Source organism: Lepisosteus oculatus, chromosome 10 (genome assembly GCF_040954835.1).
Source record: "Lepisosteus oculatus isolate fLepOcu1 chromosome 10, fLepOcu1.hap2, whole genome shotgun sequence".
Lineage (NCBI taxonomy): Eukaryota > Metazoa > Chordata > Actinopteri > Semionotiformes > Lepisosteidae > Lepisosteus > Lepisosteus oculatus.
Window position 1 is genome coordinate 5,202,623 of NC_090705.1, and position 20,486 is coordinate 5,223,108.

A 20,486-nucleotide genomic window follows, 5' to 3' on the forward strand; every position below is an offset into this window, starting at 1 on the left:
TATGCATTTATAATAAAAAGAACCAAAATAAAAAAATTGCATTATAACAGCAGTATAATTATTCTTGTTTTCATATTTTATATAATTTAATCTGCTAGTAAATAAAAACATAAGAAAGGTTACAAAGAGAGGAAGACCTTTAGGTAGTTAGTAGGTTATTGATCCAAGAATCTCAACCATTTGTTTCTAGAAGCCAGGGTATCAGCTAAGCAGCTTGTCCTATGCTCCCATACAAAATGTAGATGTATTCCGAATACTGCAATAGTCACACATTTCTATATCCTTTTATAACAACTTCTATTCTTCCAGCTCTATTTCAAGATCTTAAACTTATACTTATTCTCTTCAAAATCTCAATTTTGGCTTTGATTGGCAGATTAATTGTATCCCTCAGTAATGTGTTTGTACAAGTGCCAACAAGTATTATTTACCATGTCTCATTTGTTCAATTTGAATGCAAACTTCTAAGGCATGTTAAACTCCAAAGCATACTGAGATAATCAGTTTAGTGCACAGATATGCTTCTAAAATATTATTGCCGGGCAAAAGTAGTTATATTCCATGTTCTCTCCTGTGTACTCATCAACAGAAGGGCAAAAGGTTTTATGCTGGTCATATGCAAACTTAAGGAAATCAGTCATGAATTCCAATCTCATGCAATGTTCTACATAAAATATCACATAAACATACATAACATAAAAAACATAACAGATGATTTTTAGAACAGTCAATGCAATTACTTTGTAAAATACAATAAAGTCTTCTGCAATACATTGACCTGAATAATGACAATAGCACTTAACAACTGGCAGATCACAGTCAAGAATGAACTTTAAACAGATGATTAGCCCAGTTCAACCAGTATTTCCACACCACACCTGTCACAATTACCCACAGCAGGAAAGACAAAAAGCAAAGGATTAGGTACAGAATAGCACAAAAAATACTAGTGTTTTGACACACCAGGACACTATAACTCAAAAAAAGATATCAGTATTTAATCTGAAACTAAATATATTGATCAAATTTAAAATCCCAAATACAGTATCTCACTGACCTAAAACATATAACCAAAGACAAATCCATATTCATTATGAATGTTTCCGTTTCAATTTCTGAATTCCAGTCCTCCTTTTGTTTCTTGACTTGAGTTATGCAGGTGCATTGAAAAATAAAACAGCTGAGAGATCAAATTGTTCAAGCACGGAACTATTAAAGTCATTGTTTAATGAGTTTCAGGGGATGATATTTTGTGGGTGGAGATGAAAAGTAATCATGCCCTTTTCAGTCAGCTGAGCATGACTTTGTTGACTTAACCTAGCTGTGTGAAGTGTAAAGATCCCCCCCCCCTCCTCCCCCAGTTTACAGCAGCAGTCCGTGCCAGCAGAGTGGAACAGGTGCTGTACTGTACTGTGCTGTGCTGTGTGTGCACCTTTCACAGACAAGCGGACAAGCTCTCCCCAGGGAGGGCTGTGACATCACACGCACTATGGTGACCAGCTCCAGCAGTTACAATATCCCGCAGCGCAGCGTGAAGCGTGCTCGCTTCTTTCACTGATCTATTATTCATTCTCCCATGTGACACATGTGACACCAGATCCTGCCCATCCCAAAGCAGGTAGCAAGCGCTCTGTATCCTGCCCAGCCCTAAACTGGTATGTTTTTCAGAGAACCCGCATGGAGAGTCGCCACCTGGAGTACAGTGCCAGTAACAATATACCAGGCTCCTGGCGGTCAGAAAGGATACGGAGTAATGTATTACGTGCCCTGTTGGCCATACCGCACCTTCGGCCCTGTGGAGCTCCAGCGCCAGCTGCTCCTTGGCTTTGGCCTCCTCATCGAGTCTCTCCTGCAGCTCCTCCTGCTGCCTCACCAGCTCACTAATTTCAGCATTGTGCCTGAATGACTCCCGCATCAGCTCCGTCTGGGTCACTTTGGCATGTTCAAGCTGGGAAAGACAATGAAACCAGAAAATCCGACAATCATTACAAATATCTCCGCCTGCTGCCCCTTGGAGCGTAACATTCCTGAAGCTCCATCTACATAATTAAACTGTGTCACTATGGAGGCACTGGTGCCCAGTCTGGGGACAGCTAAACAAAACCCTCTTATTGTTTTCAGAATAGGATGCAGCACTTGACGAGAAAGAAGATCGGGGCATCTAGACCTTTTAATCAATATATGCATTTTTACATTTTCTTTAAGTGGTTAAAGTTTAATCTTTAAAATCCTTGCATTCCTCATACCATATTGGTTTATACACAACCTGGAATACAGCAGGAATGTGTGGCCTATAAAGTTCTTTAAGGTAGAATATCAAAGATCACATACAGCGACTGTGTCTTCTCCTGAGAATATCCTTTTTCACTTCGAGCACGAATGAGCCTATAACTTCCAGAACAAAAAGTTCCAAAATACCTGCGCAGTATAACGGTAAAGAAAGAGAATTTTTAAAAACCCATTTCACTTTGCTCTAAACATACAAACCTCCAAAAGCAGTTTTGCACCTGAATAACATACTAAAGCACTTTAACAAATAATTCTGTGTAATAGAGAAAATATAACATTCTTGCACTTGCACTTACTGTGTAAGGAGGTGTTGGTAAAGATATTTTAGAGACCACTCGAAGGAGGTGCCCATTTATCCTATGATTAATGTGCGAAATTTGGGTCTGCACCACAACTGAGTTTTTTTCATTTAAACTGGAGGGGAGAGGAAAGGGTCTCGGCAGCGGGACTCGAGATTCGACTTCATAGATGTCTTCATCCTGACCTTCGACCCACAGGGCCCCCAGAGAGTTTGATTTCCAGTACGTCCGATAAGAATCCATTCTGGACGACAAAGCTGCCTCCCAGGTCGCACTTCACCTGGAAGCTGTGCCACTTCTGGAAGCACTTGGTAAGGATGAAAAGTGCCCAGGATTTGAAGCTCCGTGAAAGGGCAACATTGCCGAGCTAAGCAACTGTCTCCACGGAGCTGCCACTAAGAACCTTAGGCAAATACAGGCAGCTCACATGGGCAATCGCAATGCACACCGGGTCCCAGGTAAATATTAAGAAGATTAAGGTGTCAACAAACACTGAGCCTTGCAGGGTTCAAAACCAATCCCTGCATGAAGAAAGAACTGCAGTTCTCAGAATCCTTGCAGAGAGTACCTGTGGCTAAAGTGCATTCCAAACGGTTTCAAAAGTGTCAGACAGACGAAGACCAAACCCGGTCACAAACAGCTTTCCTTGTCCTCGCCGAAGCTCAGCCTGCGACGGCTTCTCACTCCCTCTGTGGGTCGAAACGTATCCCTGTTAGCAAATCCACGCCCCCAAGGCAACGGGGCGCCTGGGAAAGCTCGCAGGCCATCAGTTACTTCCCGCAACAAACAGCGGAGAGGGAGCACAGGAGCAGCACAGGGCCAGCACAAGTGCGGGGCTCTTCCCAGAATGGAATTTCTCTGGTGAAGGGAGGGGAAGCCTGCTTAGCACTTCCTGAAACACAAGCATGTCCAGGATCTAGAGCTGCAGGGAAGACAGAAGAGGAGGTGTGGCCTGCAGCCTTCAGGTAATTAGGTAGGTAGAGCCACAAACTGGAGATCAGCCTTTGAGAAAAGCTCGTCTGACTGGATTCATTTTCCACGTCAACAGTTCTGACAGGGCTGCGTTTTCTTTAATGTTCCAAGAATGGTCCGCTCGTGCTTCGTGTAAATGTAGAGATTCAAAACTCATCTTTTAAAATAAACCTTGGGCTGTGGACGGTATTAAAACACTCAGCCCTGAAAGATGCAAACTATGTATTTCAGAGCGTCAGGGCTTCAGGCAGAATTCTATTCACCCAAGTTACAATAACAAAACTGAAGTCCTGAGCTGAATATATGGGAATTTGTTTTTCAAAACACAAGTGTACAAGAGCAAATAGCAGTAAAATTCTGAATTCTACTGTAAAACAATCCTCTCTGACTTTCATGTACAAGAATAAAACCACACTTAATGCCACAAGGGGACATTCTGTTATCATTACAGTTCATTCTTTAATGCTTTGGTGATTATGGAATAGACTCTAAAGGCTGACTTAGTCCTTTTTATTCCCCAAGTCTACAAAAAACTTGAGTTTCCTCAGTCTTGTGACACTTCACTGCATCATTCAAGTTTACATTCCTAAATAATCCTAAAGAAGAATTGTATACAATAACTATTTTCAACACAATTCTTAACCTCCAATTATCACTTGTTGAAACTGAAAGCTTTAAAGTCACAACCTAACAAGGGACATGAAACCTGAGGTGGAAATTGATATGAACTGTTTCTTTGTAATCTGTAATGCAATTCACAAAGCTTCTTGTAGGAAATGTTATATAACATTAATGGTAATTTAAATACTGAATGGCAACATATAGTTTAAGAACTGCAACAGCTACTGCTGGGTACAATTAGGTATTGTGTTTCTGAAAAAAACATCTGAAGACCCTCACAGCAATGCCTTCAAATGACTGGTACTGTTGCAAGGATACTGATGTGTATTAATAATTAACAGCATAAATGTCAAAGATCAAAATCTTTATTGCTGAACAGGGAGATCTGAGTAAAGTTGGGACTGCAGGAGGTAGAAATAATCATGGAGTTTGACATTGCTGCATGACATCAAGTAGTGTAAAAGAGATTTATAGGAAAGTAACAATCTTAAGTCCTACAGGCCGCAATGGAGTTAGAAAACAGAGACACTTACCTTTAGGACATACTTGAAAAAGATATATATAGCTGGGAAATGTGCTACTCAGATTCGTTTCTGGTTAGAAACAGACAAATATTTTTTTAATTTTTCCTGGGCTGCATTTTACTGAAAAACATGATTAACCCCTGATCCATCCATTAACAACAGCTAATGCATCCCGGAGGGCTGCTCATAATGAGCACTGAGAGAACATGCAAACGTCAAACAGAAAGCTCCAGGCTGGAATTAAACCTAGAAGCCTAGAACAAGAGCTTTAGTAAGCAGCCCTGTTAGCTACCACATCACCCTCAGTACAATGAAGTGTAGGATATTCAGGTATTAATATCCATCAAAAACCACATTTAAATACAGTACTCCAGTACATTTTGTTGATTTAAGGCAGACTGTTGATTCTTTTTCAGCAGCAGAGGTCAGAGTACACCTTCATTCCAATATTTTATTAGGCCCGAGGAAAGGTTTACAGTGGCTGCATAAATGCAGGAGGTGGATATTAACCTGCCCATTTTATCGCACGTTGAGCAAAATACTACTGAGCTCTCAATAACTTCTTGTGCAATGCAAATGCAAAGCTGTTTCTAGGGTGGTACTGACATGGGGAGAATTAAAAAGACCAAACTACTTTCTACTGTTGAGGACACAAAACATGAAAATGAACAACCTCGCCAAGCCACTCTGAAACGGATATATTCAAAATTCTGAAAGTTATTGACAAAGTCAAGCCAAGGGCATATTCAAGGAATACCTGCAAAACTATCACTCCAGGAAGCAAGTGCATTGGGGGCTTCAAACAGGTAATATTTGCTAACAGTTAGGTTATGGAAGCTGATTCCTAGAAAACTTTTAGTAACCGCTACAAGCAACCATATGATTGAGACTTGCCGAAGGGTCTATTCATTTGTAATCTTTCTTATGTTCTTATGTGGGGGTCCTGATATTTGAAGCCATGTAGGTTAACGTGCCTAATTCAAGGATATAGGCAAAAAAAAGGACAATATATTCAAGTATAATACAAGTACAAGAACAACCATCATACTATTATATTAGACACTGAGAAAGCAGGATGGAATCCAGGCTGGCCCTGTCATTTATCGTTGTTGTGTAGCAAAACTAGTGCAACAGCAGGACTGCATAGGCAGTCACCGTCCTTACCATCTTAGGGGTTAATATCTGTTCACTGACACTTAAACTTTGTTGTCCCTTGTAGATTTATAGGCCAAATATATGACTGTATGTGTGTCTTTTGTTTTCCCAGGTCAGTGTTTGATTGGAGTGGTGAACCTTTCAGATTAACAACAGCCAGACATAAAAGGCCCCAAAAGCGTGGCATAAAAATGGCATAAAACATAGGTCAAAGAAACTCTTCTAGCTAAGAAACACAAAGAATTATTCCTGGAAATGTCAACAAAAGCTCCAAGACCCTGCTAGGAAAACTGACATATCCAGGACCTGGGAGGTCTCTGAGTTTTCTGTTCCCTCAATGAAACTTAAGGCTGGTAGTACCTGATTTGTTGTTTCAGTGATGGCCTCCAGCAGTTTCTCCACTGCTCCCTGGAGCCGCGAGCTGATGCTCATTAGGCACTCCTCGTTCTCCAGCTGGAGGTCAGCCCCTTGAAACAGGCCGTCTGTGAGCCGCTGAGACATCTCCAGGCCCTCTTCAGTCTCCCCTGACCACACACTCCCATCACCCCTGCCTGCTTCACTGCCATAACAGGACTCTGAGGAAGCATCTTGAAACAAAGCAAGAGCAAGAGTGGGCATTCAGACTGGACAAATCACATCAGCGGGACTAAAGACAGGACTCTATGACTTCTGTGAATGTGGAAACGATTAGGAGTACTATGCTGACTACAAAAGCAGATTTCATCATACTTAGATGCATGTTTTGAAGGGGAGAATTTGACAAAGGGGGTGAATAAAAACAAATGTATTCTTCTAATCCCCAACACGCCAGCATTGCGCACAAAGGTAATGTTTACCGCAGTTCTCCAAACCCGATATCTGAGGCAAAGGAAAAACAAGGAAGATAATCAAACCGACGTTGGTCTTCAAAAATAAATGATATAAAAAAACCTAGGAATCATATAACATTTTGTAATGATTCCTGCTGTTTCCAGTTCATGTGGTATTCTGAAACACTCTATACACCAGAGGGCTTCTCACTTTCACTCAGCTGTGACAGGATGCTGCCTCCCGAGTATAACTAATGGTTGCATGCAGACCTGTGCTCTCACAGAAACCTTTCACTAGCATACGAAATGATTAGTTGCAAAAGACATTTCAACTGCTATTCCAAATTCTGAGAGCAAAGCATACTAACGTTATGCACATAAAACAAGCTCAACCATGCACAGTAAGCCACTTCAAACACAATTGCCACATTTGCACAATTTACAGAGCATAATAAACCATCCACCTAACTCAAATTACTTTACTGCCTATTAAAATTCCAGGGTCTTCCGCCCTGCCTGAGAAAGACAGGCAATGGCAAAGACATTTTAGCTGTACGGAGAGGTTTTAAAAATGCACCCAATGGTATTACATCTAAGTGAGGTTGACATGTTGTCTTAGCCAAGGAAGTCACAGAAAATGTAAAAACATTTATGCTAGAATTCAAATGAATTCTACAAGGAAAATTCACAGAACGCATACTTAAAACATTACCAAAACTATTCTAGCAGCCTATTTAGACAGGGGTAATACTATCTTTTAACTTCAAAAAAGCAAATGTAGTACAAATAAGTAAAAAAGTTGGTATTACTGACCCAAGTAATAATAGATCAATAGGCCTTTTCTTCTATTACATGCAAGTCAATGGCAGAGAATCATCTCTATGGCAGTCAAGTTTGAAAGGATTAGAATGTATAGGTTTTGCTTAACCAACTTGTTACAGTGCTTGTTCAAAGAAACAGCAGCGATGGATACAAACAGGGCATATGTCAAAATGCATTTAAATTTTTAGTAGGCTTTTGCTCAAGTTCCCAATAAAAGAAATTGGCACATTTCAGGCATTTATGGTAATGTGTATATCTGGATTGATAACTGATTACTAGAATACAGGACAGAATACAGACACGGGGTGCATGCTGAAATTGGGGTGATATACTGTAATTACAGGAGCACCACAGGGAACTGTAGTAAATCCAGTGCTCTTCCTTATTTCCATTAATGATCCAGAGCATGGTTTAGTTAGGAAACTAAGTTTACAATCAATACCAAAAAAATGTAATTGGCAAATACTGTGAATTTCAAAAAGATTTAGAGCAAAGGGACAAACACATGGCAGACCACATTTGATATATACAGAATGTTACATGGAAGAAGGAAAAATTATAGATATAAAACAGGGAGTATTGAACAAGGTTTTGGTGTTGATATTGTTGCATCATTTTAAACTGCTGGAAAATGTGTTGGAAAGTAGCAAAATGAAAATGGAAATAAAAGTGTAGAATTAAACCAAGGTATGTTATCTAATTGTTCAATGCACTATTAACATCACATTTAAAATAATGTGTACACTTTTGTTCACCATAGTACAAAAATGACATTGCTGTCCTGGATCCTCTCATGTTTGTTACAGATTCATTGCCTTAGATGTTTCAAACTAAGAAGTACTCTTTTCTGACATTACTCATTCATTATATTAGTCCAATTACAATGTTGACTGCTAGCTGTCTGGGGAATGGTTTGGGAGTGTAATTTCATGACTTACTGAAAGGAAATCTAGTTTAAATGCCACATAACAGGAATCCTATACCACAGTCTTTACTCTGGATATGCTGGGATGATCCTTACACTGCTGTGATAACTAGCCATATGGATTGAGAAAAATACATCTCTTATTAGGCAACTAAGCTGCTTTCCTTGAGAGGATAAACTGATTTGTTTGAAGAACTGAAGGAGTTGTGTAAAGGATTGGCACACTGTGGAACTTAGCATAATAGGAACTGATGCATGGGGAGTCAACTTGTCTTTATGGGCACAGTGCAATAGTATCGAGTTCTACAGTAGTAAACAGAATGGAGGTCTATCATTGTAGTAAAGACAGGAACTTCTTATCTTCTAAAACATAAGTTTCTAGTACTGTTTTCCCTAGTAAAAAATGTTAAAAAGAAGGCCCAGATAAACAAAGGACACTTAATTATTAGGCATATTCATTATGGGAGAAATAACCATTATGAAAAAAACAACCTTTGACTACAGACCCCTGAAATCTTTTTTCCCCCCCAAAGAGCCTGTCCTGCAAAATATTGGTGACTGCAGCCGTCAGCGTGTCCGCGAGGGAGAGAGCGATACACACCTCCCCCAGGCCCAGCAGCTGATCTGAGCTGAGGCTGTCCTCTACCGGACGCGTCCAGCAGTCCCTCAACGTGGCGCCCAATCGTCTCCTCGGCCGCGGCGGTGGTCTTCAGCACGTCGCGCAGAACCTGCCGCAGACGCTCATTGGCCCTTCTTAAGACATTCCTGACGTGGAGGAGAGAAAACCACACATTCCTGCACCACGCTGCGGTTGTTCTGATGCAGCCAAAGACAACTCCAGACACATGCTAATGGTATCCGTGGGCAGCACACCTTCTCAGTCTACTGTCCGGAATGCTACAAACATGAGTTACATCCTTTCTCGGGAATTCCACGGGACACATTTTGGAAAGCTACACTGCCACAGGACAAACACGGTGAAGCAGAAGGAGAGCGTCACCCTACAAGCAGAAATACAGCAACTTCTATCCTCAACCATGAAGACACCATCGGGAACCATGATACAGAGACCTTTGGATCAACTTTCAAAAGTTTTCTTCCTAAGGTTCTGTATAATACATGCAGCATATATGCTGGGTATAAAAGAACATGTCAGAAGTCCCCTGGTATCAGACCATATCAGACAGTTCCCCGGCATATTTGAATAATTATCACTACCTGCTTATCTCTGCAAATCATTAAAATTACTAAAGGGCTTCTGATGACAATGGAGCCGTGTAACATTAAACAAAATATTTGTCTGGTTTCACTGTGATAATGCATTCTGGACCAGCAGAAAAAAGTAAAATTACTAACTTATTTTCTAAACATAAAATTGAAAAAAATACACTTTATTTTAGTTTTAAGAAATTCATTAGAAAAACAAAAAAAAAAAGAAAAGGTTATTTACAAACATCTGACACTTTATTTTAAATATTGCACATCGGTCTTATAATAAGCCAGTATTATAATAAGGTTAGTATTAACCACTATGTTGCAAATGTCAGACACAGTTTTAAGCTATCTATAAAAACTACTCTACTGCAGATGCCCCAAGTTTCTGAGAAAAGGTAGTTCCCTACATTATTTTCAAAATTAATGAGAAATCAAAAGTCCAAGCTGTTTTGTGAACTTCCATCAAGAAACTATTCAAACCTTTCAGTTGTGTCTCCATCAGGAGCAGGGTGCTCTGTCTTTCCTGGACCTTCTGCTGAAGTTTCGGGATCAGTTTTCTTTTCCTCATCTCCCTGCTTGTTTTCTTCCTCATTCTGCGACAACGACCGGAGAGGCAGAAAAGACAAAAAGGACAACAAACCCGTCATGCTATCCTCACTTGCTTTCTAGAACCTTTCCTCCCTGGCAAACTAGAATTAAAACAGTTACATTTACTTAAGTTAAGAGGACAGCAAGAACGTGCTTCTTCGGTAAAACCTGGTGCAGACAGGTGGCATCAACAGAGATTAATATCTCAGTGTCTCTGCAAGGCTGGAAAGCAGAAACATTCCCGTCTGCTTGCCGTCATAGCAACAGTTGCACCTGTAAAGCACTACAGAGGACACACGCTCCACCTATCAGCTGGTATGCAGAAGTGCACGACAAGATCCTTCAAGACTGGCAATCATATTTAGAGCAGGCTTGCTTCCCTAATCTGATGGCACTAAGTGCAGAAATTCACAAACTCCTGCATCTTTTTTGGAGATCTGTGCAAAGAGTATCATGTTACCTGCTCAGTCTGTGTGCTTCTGCTTTGCAGTGCAGGGCCGTACCCCTCCTGTCTTACAGTCTCTGGGCCCTCTCTTCTTGCCTTTGCCTAAATAAGAGTTCAATTCTTCGTAATTGAATTGAATGGAAGAGTTGTGCATATACTTTTTCTGAAAATGGGTCTGAATGTAAAATAATTCTACCTTTGCAAATCTGTAGGATGTATGTTTAAAGTATTGTGAAGCTGCAATAAAATATATACCTTTTAAAAAAAATGAGGGCAATTAATTAAAAAAAAAAACTTTTGCAGTAGATATGATTTGCAACTCCTGTATGGTTCCATAAATATAATCTAAAATGTAAAAATGAAAATATTGAAATGCAAAAACATCAGGCCAAATGTGACCAACAAATATTTTCAAAACTGGGACAGCCTGTATAACTTTTATGAAGAATACATTTCTCTTGTTAAGGCTGACATTAGAAATCATCACCAAAATACGTGATTCGTTGTCATTGTATGTTACTTATCGGCTACTTAGAAAATAAAGACTTGGATCCAAACTAGACAGTTCATAAAAAACAATACATTTACAGGTTTGTTAGGGCACTGTCTGCCACATGGTAGGGTTTCTTGCCTGAACTACAGACTCTTTGCACTGAGGAGGTCTGCAGGATTACTGTTGCCTCGTGGTTGGCGGGGAGACGCACCTGATCGAGCTGTGTTCCCCAGCTGTCCAGCTCCGCTCTGCAGGAGACCTGTTCCTCCTGCTGCCTGTCTAGCGGCTGTGTGTGGGCCACCCTCAGGGCCTGCGCCGCCTGCAGGTGCTCCTGCTTCTGGTTCTGGCACTGATCTTCTGCCAGGCCAGCGGTGGCCACCTGCAGCACACACACCACTGAGGACACCTTCCACACAGTGATTCCTTTTCAAATAATTAAGAGTCACAACTGCAAGGACAGTAATTTAATCGCTCCAGTCTCTAGGAACAGAGACGCAAAGACATGCAAAAAGGGGACAAAAATTCCCATGTCACCAAAAAAGGCTTTGGTCATCTAAAGTCACTCTGTATAATTATATGGGTTAAGGTTAAGCTATGTTTAAAATTTCCGCATTTATATTTCAGTATTGCATAGAACATTACTAGCAAGCCGAAGAACATAAACAGAGTGTCATGAAGATGGATGCTGAAAAAATCTTGCCATGGCCAACTTTCAACCTCAGTCTGCCTGTCAGTTTGTTAGAAAAGAGTCTTATTTACAAGCAAGTAAAAGATCAAGGTGCACATTGCAGTCTTAAACACTTACCTTACTTTCCGGAAGGACAGGTTCTTGTGTGATCACAGACTCAAGAGGCAGTATAATACCCGTGTCCTCTGGGTGTTTTGGGGATCCTCCCTCAGTATCGGAGAACTGGCCCTCTTTGTCAAGCATCAGTGGAGCGCCTCTAGTCTGCTGCAGCTGCTTGGTCAACGTCAGGATTTCAGCAGTCTTTTCTTGCAGTTGTTTGCTCAGTGCGGCTTTTTCTTCCAAAAGCCTCCTCTCCGAGTCCTTATTCTTCTGCTCCAGAGCGAGTCCAGGCTCCTCACTGGAAGGGTCCATTTCTGCCTCTCCTTCTCCATCCGGGTCTCCAGCCAGCGTCTGCATCTTGGTCGTCGTCTCCCTTGCTTGCTTGTTAAGTCTTGCCAGCTCGGTCTGCTGAGCAAATTCAACCGACATCTGCACGATCACCTGCACGCACAGAAAACAGACATGTAAGACACCCGATCAATAAGTCCAGTAAATCAATAGTCCATGTACTATTTGCTTTTGCTTATGGAAAAAGTAACCACGTTCATAGAGAATGACCATGAGTAAAATAAACATCTTAAGTTTCACAATTATAAATTAATTTTAAACATTCCAAGAGCTCTTTAGATAATTGAGATATTTAAATTTTAATTATTATTAAAAACGGAAATTCAGCTCCCTAGTCCAGTATATCTCCAAAGACCTCAAATTCTCCCAGGGCTAGCCAGGCAATGGCCAAGCACAGAGCTTTTTCATACAGTATATGCTAATACAGCAGATAAAATAAATGATACCTTTGCTACTTCCTCCTCTGTCCTTTCTTTGTGCCGTTTCTCCAGTTCCTGAATATTTCTGATGAGGTCTTCTTCAGTGTCAGGGCCTTCAATGGACCGGACTCCTCCTTTTAAGCTCTCTGGGCCTGAGTCTGAGACTTCCTCTTGGAGAGCTTGCTGTTTGCTCAGTCTCAGCGCCAGCAGTTCCAGCTCCCCCCTGTGCTGCTCCTTCAGAGCAGAGACCTCCTGGACATATTTGGCGTACAGGGCTTTTCTCAAGGTCTGCAGCTGATGGGTCAGTCCAACAGACTTTAGTGGATAGTTTAGGGCCACTTCCAATTCAATATCATCCAGCTGAAAATTATAGATATATATTTCATTGTTCTCACTATTTTTTTAAAAAAAGAGTGCTGTACTTTATATTTAAATAGCTCCTATATACAGTAATTCTGTCACAAAATCAATCCCTACAAGAATAATAAAATACACTGAAATTGTACACATGAAGAAAAAACAACCAAGCAATTCACACTAATAGTTGATGTTTTGTCTCTCAAACTCCCAGAACAGTAGCAGCATGCAAAATGGAGTAGCTCATCACACACCAGTGGTTGGAGAAGAGAGCTGTGCTTTAAGAGTGCGTCTTTAAAATTGATTGAATCATCCATGCAAGAGAAATTGCTCTTTCATGCAGATGGGAAATTACAGCCATGTTCAGGTTACTGAATTTCAGTTTGTTTTTTCATCAACAAATTCATCATAACATAGCCTCTTTTACATTGTGCACCCATGTAAAGATATAAGACAAGAAAGTGCCCCAGGCAGTATCCCAGCTATTCATAATGGCTCACTGAATCTTTTAATTTAAATATGGATTTTGTTTCAAAGACACCATTAAGTTACAGACTTCTAAAGTAAGCAAGAAATACTGTTCACTTATATGATGCAAGGAAGTCAAAATTATTTTAAAAGGAACAAAAAATACCTTTAGTTCTTCAATGCTTTGCATTTCCTTTTGCTCAAAAAGCTGGGCTTCACTTGAAATACTGAAAGACAATTTTAAACCTCCAGGTCAAGCTTACTGTTTTGCACTGACATCTCACAAAACACAGAAACATTTTGTGAACTTTGACATATTCAATGCTGCTGGTGTTTGGAACAATGGCACCTAGAATAAAGCAAGCATCTTATTCTTTATTTCATCAAGGTTCATAACATTCTGTACTGCATATTTGTACCATTTTAAACACTTTCAAGACTTCAAAAAGTCTTAAACTAATAAAAATAAAGGAAATATACAAGAAGAAAAAGGAATAGGTAAACTGTTGAACATAGAGAAAGATTTCTTATATTTCTTTTCAAACATGTTAAAATTTACTTTTATGATGGTGAGCAAAAAAATCTATCTCCTTTAATGCCAGCAGAGGGCATCACAACATCAATCGGGTTTTGCTGCAAAGTCCTTAACACCAGCTGCCAATTTTGAACTTCCCTGTCTCCTGATATGACGGGGTTTCTCAGACGTTTTGAGTGGCAGACCACTTTTCAAGCAATCACTTGATAAAGATGCCCAAATTAACTCCTAAACCAAACCAACATGAAATAATTTCAAAATACAAGCTGGAATGATATTCTACCAAATGTAGAGTTGCACATACGCAAACGCAGTGTATGATTTGCCTATACTGATGAAGTACCAAGCACACTGCCTAGCAGTGTTGATTTTAAATACTACAACCGTATACCAAAAGGGTGAAAAGTTTCCCTTGTTTTCCTGATCCTGAGGAAGCAAACACTGCCATATTAGTGGAATTTAGTTCACTATATATGCACATGCTTTTAAATATATTTTATACTAAATTTATGTGTAAGATTACTTACAAATAGAACTATTTAGCTTTTGCTGTTTCAAAAAACCATGGAGGGTGGAACCATATAAAGAGAACTTTATTAACATCTTTTGCTTGTATAAAGTCAAAGTTGGTAGCCACAGACTGCTGTTTTGTCCTTATTAATGTCCAACAGCATGACATAGCTGACATTAACCAGTGCACTGACTATATTTGTGTATACTCCACAAGAATCCTTCAGGTTTACAGTACTTTCATAGTGACTGTATGCTCTTAAAAACACTACAGGAAGAGCAAATTCATATGAATTCCTATAATCCACAGTAAATGCTTGCTCTATAAAGGTTACCATCACCATCATCATCATCAGTCTCTTTGGCAGCACTGCCCCTTGGGGCTGATTGCTTGCTTCAACATTCTTTCCCATGTTGCTGTGTCTAGTGCCAGTTATCTAAGGCTATGTAGATTCTTCTATATCAGACAGACACTCTCTTGATGAGCATCCATTTTGTTATTTCCTGCCATGATTCCAAACACTGCTGCCTTTGTCAGCCTGTCATTGTGCATTCTGCAGATGTGTACAAACAGACCACTCTATTCCTCACAATTAAAATATATATTTTCAAATACTCATACTAATTGGAGTCTTTGTGAAATTGGTCTGCAGAATGGGCAAATGGTCTTCAAAAACCATAAGCTACTAAAGGTAACTGTGTGACTACTACTGTATATATAGCTCTAAATTGCCTGTAAAGAAGAGATTAAATGTAATAAAATTAAACTACATGGATAAGTGCAGAGACCTCTGGAAGCAGGCAGGACAGCACATAATTAAACTGTACTTCAAAATTACTAATGAGTCTGCTAAGGGTATTCCCATTACCCTAGATGAATAGTTGACAATCTAGAATTTCCCTGTGTCTTGGTATCAGATCACTCTACCCTGATATGCACTCATGCTCTCTCCTGCTTGAGACAAAGCACAAAGAACATGACCACGGTCTTCATAAATCTTTAAATACCAGTGGGAAGTAACAAAATATCACTTTCTTACCTAAAGTCTTCAAATTCATGTGAACCAGAACTTTTGTAAAAAATTTTTTACCCATTCTACAGTACCCATTAATACTGATGTCTGCCCTTAAAAAATTCAGAACCTTTAAAAAACATTTGATAATAGTAAAGAATGGAATATAAGTCGTAAAACCCAAGCTAAATATCACACTAGGCTGTACAAATCAATTAAAAAATATATATTTTTAGATAAATGGTATATGATTTAGAAACCAATGTTCAACACCAAATAATCCTCAAGATAACTGCTTGAAGAAACTGTGAAAAATGTGAATTGGCATGCCAATAATTTGTGGTTACTTTAAAAGAGAAAAATGTCTGCTTTGTAGAACTGCGAAGCCAGCTGCACATTTGAGCATTTCCTTACCCGCACTGCGCCTCCTGTAGCCTCTGCTGGAGAAGGACGAGCTCTGTGGTGTATCTGTCCTCCAAGTCCCTGGCCTGCTGCTGATAATAAACCCGGAGACGCTCGATCTCCTGGAGGTGCTGCTCCTCCAGCTGGGCCTGCCGCTGATGAAACTCTGTTTTCAGCTTCTCGACCTCCTCAAGATGCGCCGACCGCCCCTTCAGCTGCTCCTTGAGATCTAAGCGATTGAAGGAATAACATTTCTCACACAAGTGGATACATTTAAATCTTCTACCCGTAAACTTCATCCAATGGAGTTTTCCCACTTGTGTCCTACGGTGCGTGTTTGACTGTTGATCCTGAATAAGTCCACTGAGTTGACTGTATTCCTGCCCAAATTCTCAAAGGCACAGACAAAATCAACCCAGTGGACTTCTTCAGGACCGACAGTGAAAACCAGCAGCAGTGGAACTATGGTTTTAAATGTACCTTCACAATTACAGGAGGCACTTTTTTATATGTTTGTGGAAGTAAGGAACGAGTTCCTAGCCATGTTGCTGAAACAAATTACTTGGCTTTTTTCAAGAAAGAGCTGGATGCTCTGTTCAATTACAGTACGACCAAACGGCTGTTCTTTAGTTCATTAGACACCTTACTTCTAAAGAGATTTTACCTGGACATTGAATTGATGATCAAAGCCACAAAAACAATAGCATGAATCTAAAATATATCTTAACAAAAAATAATATGATTTACAATCAATTTGACAAATAATGACTGTGAAAATGTGCAACAACTACAGTATACAATGATTACAGATGTGTCACATACCATAACCATGCAGGAGCAATTCTGCAGTGTATTGGTTTACTCAGAAAAGAACAGAAATGTTTTTACAAGGCTTCAAACATTATAATATATTTTCATGTGGAATAATGACTAATTGAATCTTTCCATATTGTTTAACATCAATGCACCATTTAACCATTAATCAGATCAGCGCTGGCAGACTAAAAGGAAAGTCTATCAATTAAAAAAATAATAATTCTTATGTACAAATTACCATTCAGATCCTGAGAGCTGGCACGAGAGCTATCAATTTGCATTCGAAGGCTGGCAATTTCCTTTTCGCTCTGATGTCTGAGCTCATCATATGCTGTCTGAAGCTCTTCCAGCTGAAAACAAAATGACAAGTTAGATTAGGATGGGGAAAATGTTTGAAGTATCTTATTTTCCATTAATGAATCGATTATATACTGTATATCCAAAACACAATTTAGCACAATGTTCTGCAACAGCTCGAGCTGCATCAGTTTTGTTGGACCAAACCGTGATTGGCACAATGCTGCAGTTAATGCAAAATCTTATTTTGAAATGGGCAAACCTCAGTATTTGATCACAAATTCAACTGCAGCCAGTAAGGAAGAAATCCACCATACCTTGTTGCAGTCAGATGTCAGTAAGGACTGAAGTTCTGTCAGGCGATTACATTCCTGCAAAATCCTGTCCTTGAGCATATGTAGACTTGTATACAATTCTAAAATTAAAGTAAAAAAACAAAGTTTGGAGATGTTTGAACCCATCTGTTCCATGAATGGCCTTTCTTCTGTTTTCAAAGTAATGTCACCAGTCACTAACAATGACTAAATTAATATGCTAGAGTAAAACATACCTTTTGCTTCTTGAAGTAATGAACCAGGATCTTCGGTTTTCCTTTCACCAGGTTTCTCTGCACTCTTCGGCTCTGCAGTTTCTTTGAACTGAAGTGGCACTAAGTAGTCTTCTCCCAGAACTTTGGACAACGACTAAAAGCCCATTTCAAATAATTATTCAATATATAGTAGATGGACAGTTGGTGTGATGAGTTTCATAGTTTCGATTTCACAGTGCAATAACAGCTGATTGACAGGAGCTACTACACAGTTCAAAAGTGAACAGCGTTCATAGCTACTGGAGTGTTCAGAATTTAATCTTACGAAAAAACAATTACTCATGATTTTACAGTATTCAAAATTGATATAACACTGAAAAACTCGAATACTAAACTGCAGTGCTCCAAAGAATAACCTGCATAAACCTTTCTTTATAAAGCTGATAAGTCACCAATCAAAACTGGCAAATCGAAACCAACATATTGTAGCAAATATTTTACCAGAATCAGTTGCGTGCATTCTTCGGATACCATGCTGATAAACCTCTGGTGCTTCGAAGATCTTGACTCAGCTTCATAATCTAAAAAAATCACAATATTGTAAAATCAGTAACTTCTACAAGACATGGTCATATTTTGGTCACGATTGAAATTTTGTCTGCATTCCATCTCTAAAATGTATCAAAGTCCTGGCCAGAGATGAGAGAAAAGGACCACCTTCTAAAACTCAGATTACTGCACCACTCAACACATCTACTCAGAGTTTTTTTTTTGGACTGAAAACCTTCATAACCCCACATTCATCTTACAAATGGGCTTACAAATCTATGCCACAACTAGGCTGTATCCATGCAAACCCCTCATATCCATAATCAACGACTTCAAGGTTTTTAATAAGAAAGCATTTGCCTCTGTAGGGAAAAGACGACAAATTAATCAAACATAAATGTTTAATAATGAATTGGATTGGGATATGTGCTACAGTTCCCAGAAACTGTTACTGTAAGAGGACTGGAAGACTAGTTTACTGTACATAGCTGCACCTCCCTAGTACAGTATTTTGTTTCTTCCTACTTATCCTGTTTGCCCCATGACAGTCCAGACTGTTGTTCCCTAAGGCTATTACTTGCCCTCATTATAATGACTCCTGAGCAGACATCACAAATTGGATTTAAAGAGGTGTACAAATGAAATAAAGTTCATTGGCAAAAGGGAGAATAGATAGTACACATAAGTAAAGTAGCAAAACCAACTACGAACATGTTTTGCACATTATGCACCGTAACCTGGTGCTACCAGATGGACTGGAGTTGTACTTCTACAGTAGACCTGACAAAACAGAAAAATAAAAAGTGAACTCAATGGGTCTTTTTATTCTGTTCACAAATAAAAACAAGCTGTGGAGAGTTTGCCAACCCAGAATGGGTTATGTGCTCCATGTTGAAAAAACTAAGCAGGACACACTGGCCAGGTAACAGCGGTATGAATGATGGATCAAAGGGAAGCCAGCAGCTGTGATGTTCTTTTTCCTGCACAGAATCTGCTTCAGACCAGCGCTCCTCTCACCTGCTTTTTGTTCTTTCAAGTGCTGCAGCTCCTGCTGGTGCTTTTCATGGAGCTGCTGTACCTCCTGCGCGTGCCTGCCCACGAGGCTCTCTTCAAGGCTGTGCAGGCAGGCCTCCTTCTCAGCTAGCAGGCTCTCTCTCAGGAGCTCCAGCTGTGCTGCACAGATCTGGGAGAGACTGATGCGCTGGGCCTCCATCTGCAGCCTGAGCTCGTCCTGTGGGGAGTGGTGACAGACTCTCCCTTGGTGCTCCCGGTCTTCATTTTCACATCAAGGCAACGAAAACAGCAAGCTAGCTAACCCTGCCGTGCTCAGAATCAGGTTGCCTCACTTGACAATGGGCAAAAAAGCCAGTTATGAAACGGAACCTGCCATAATCTTACTGTACATCTATTATAATAAAATACCTGTGATTTGTCAATTAGGCTTAGGCCATGCTTTAGAAACTTACACTGGGGCTGGACGGACATGTGCATGCATATTAATCTTACAGAACATCACTTCATATCATCGCTCAATAACAAATATAAATCATTTTACATCTAATTTAGGCCAACAAATGTCAACACCTCCAGCAACAGATGTAAAATGGGTGATTTCCTAAAAAGCAGCAAATATATGAAGTTACACATTACATAAAAACTAAACATCCTTAAAGATTCACAGATTCACAGCCTCCAAAGATATCAATAAAATTAAAATAATGTAAAAACAAAAGAGGTATTACGTAAAAGTTAATATTTACTTGTGACAGTAAAATAACAATCTCAAATGAATTTCACACTGATGATCTATTTCCCAGTCAATAGTATTCCAAGCTTCTCGTTTAAAGAAGGCTGTGCAGAACTCCATTTTAGAGTGACAAATGTGTCGCAACTGGAGACTTACATTCAACAGCACCTGCTTCTGGTCCATTTCAGCCTGATCTGCTGTGCGGTGCGTTATCTGTTCATCTCGAGTATGGACCTCATGATCTACCAGATACTTTTCGTCCTACAAAAAAGTGTAGTCCACCATTATTGCCTTCAAAAGCTACATGAACATGATTGAATTCAAAAGAACATGACTGAATTCCTCTTGTAAGTGTTCTCGTTTACTGAGATAGTAACTGAAACATGTTAAACATAATTAGTAATCAAGTAAAGTTAGTATGGCACTGGTATGTTCTAATGAAGCTGCTAAATACACAAGTGTTCTATTGTATGTAAATGCAGCAGTTACACAATGTTATTGTAATAATTCAATTATAATGTTATTTTATTTTGAATGACTACATGATCTATA

The 20,486-nt window shown here is 39.6% G+C and overlaps 1 protein-coding gene across 9 annotated transcripts in view; it reads right to left on the reverse strand.

Moving 5' to 3' along the window:
- The window catches only part of akap9 (A kinase (PRKA) anchor protein 9), an 82,533-nt gene that overhangs the window by 28,235 nt on the left and 33,812 nt on the right, over positions 1-20,486 (reverse strand). For 8 of the 9 annotated variants that reach the window (XM_069194779.1, XM_069194782.1, XM_069194778.1 and 5 more), the window contains 16 exons: positions 20,091-20,195; positions 19,205-19,418; positions 18,140-18,219; positions 17,660-17,792; positions 17,427-17,524; positions 17,051-17,162; positions 16,009-16,225; positions 13,703-13,763; positions 12,739-13,071; positions 11,963-12,385; positions 11,369-11,536; positions 10,680-10,766; positions 10,112-10,224; positions 9,018-9,181; positions 6,221-6,447; positions 1,786-1,948 (listed from right to left, as the gene is read on the reverse strand). In XM_069194779.1, the coding sequence (XP_069050880.1) occupies positions 1,786-1,948; positions 6,221-6,447; positions 9,018-9,181; positions 10,112-10,224; positions 10,680-10,766; positions 11,369-11,536; positions 11,963-12,385; positions 12,739-13,071; positions 13,703-13,763; positions 16,009-16,225; positions 17,051-17,162; positions 17,427-17,524; positions 17,660-17,792; positions 18,140-18,219; positions 19,205-19,418; positions 20,091-20,195 (2,698 nt within the window). The remainder of the gene's footprint in view (positions 1-1,785; positions 1,949-6,220; positions 6,448-9,017; positions 9,182-10,111; positions 10,225-10,679; positions 10,767-11,368; positions 11,537-11,962; positions 12,386-12,738; positions 13,072-13,702; positions 13,764-16,008; positions 16,226-17,050; positions 17,163-17,426; positions 17,525-17,659; positions 17,793-18,139; positions 18,220-19,204; positions 19,419-20,090; positions 20,196-20,486) is intronic. The other variant, XM_069194780.1, reaches the window with a different exon arrangement.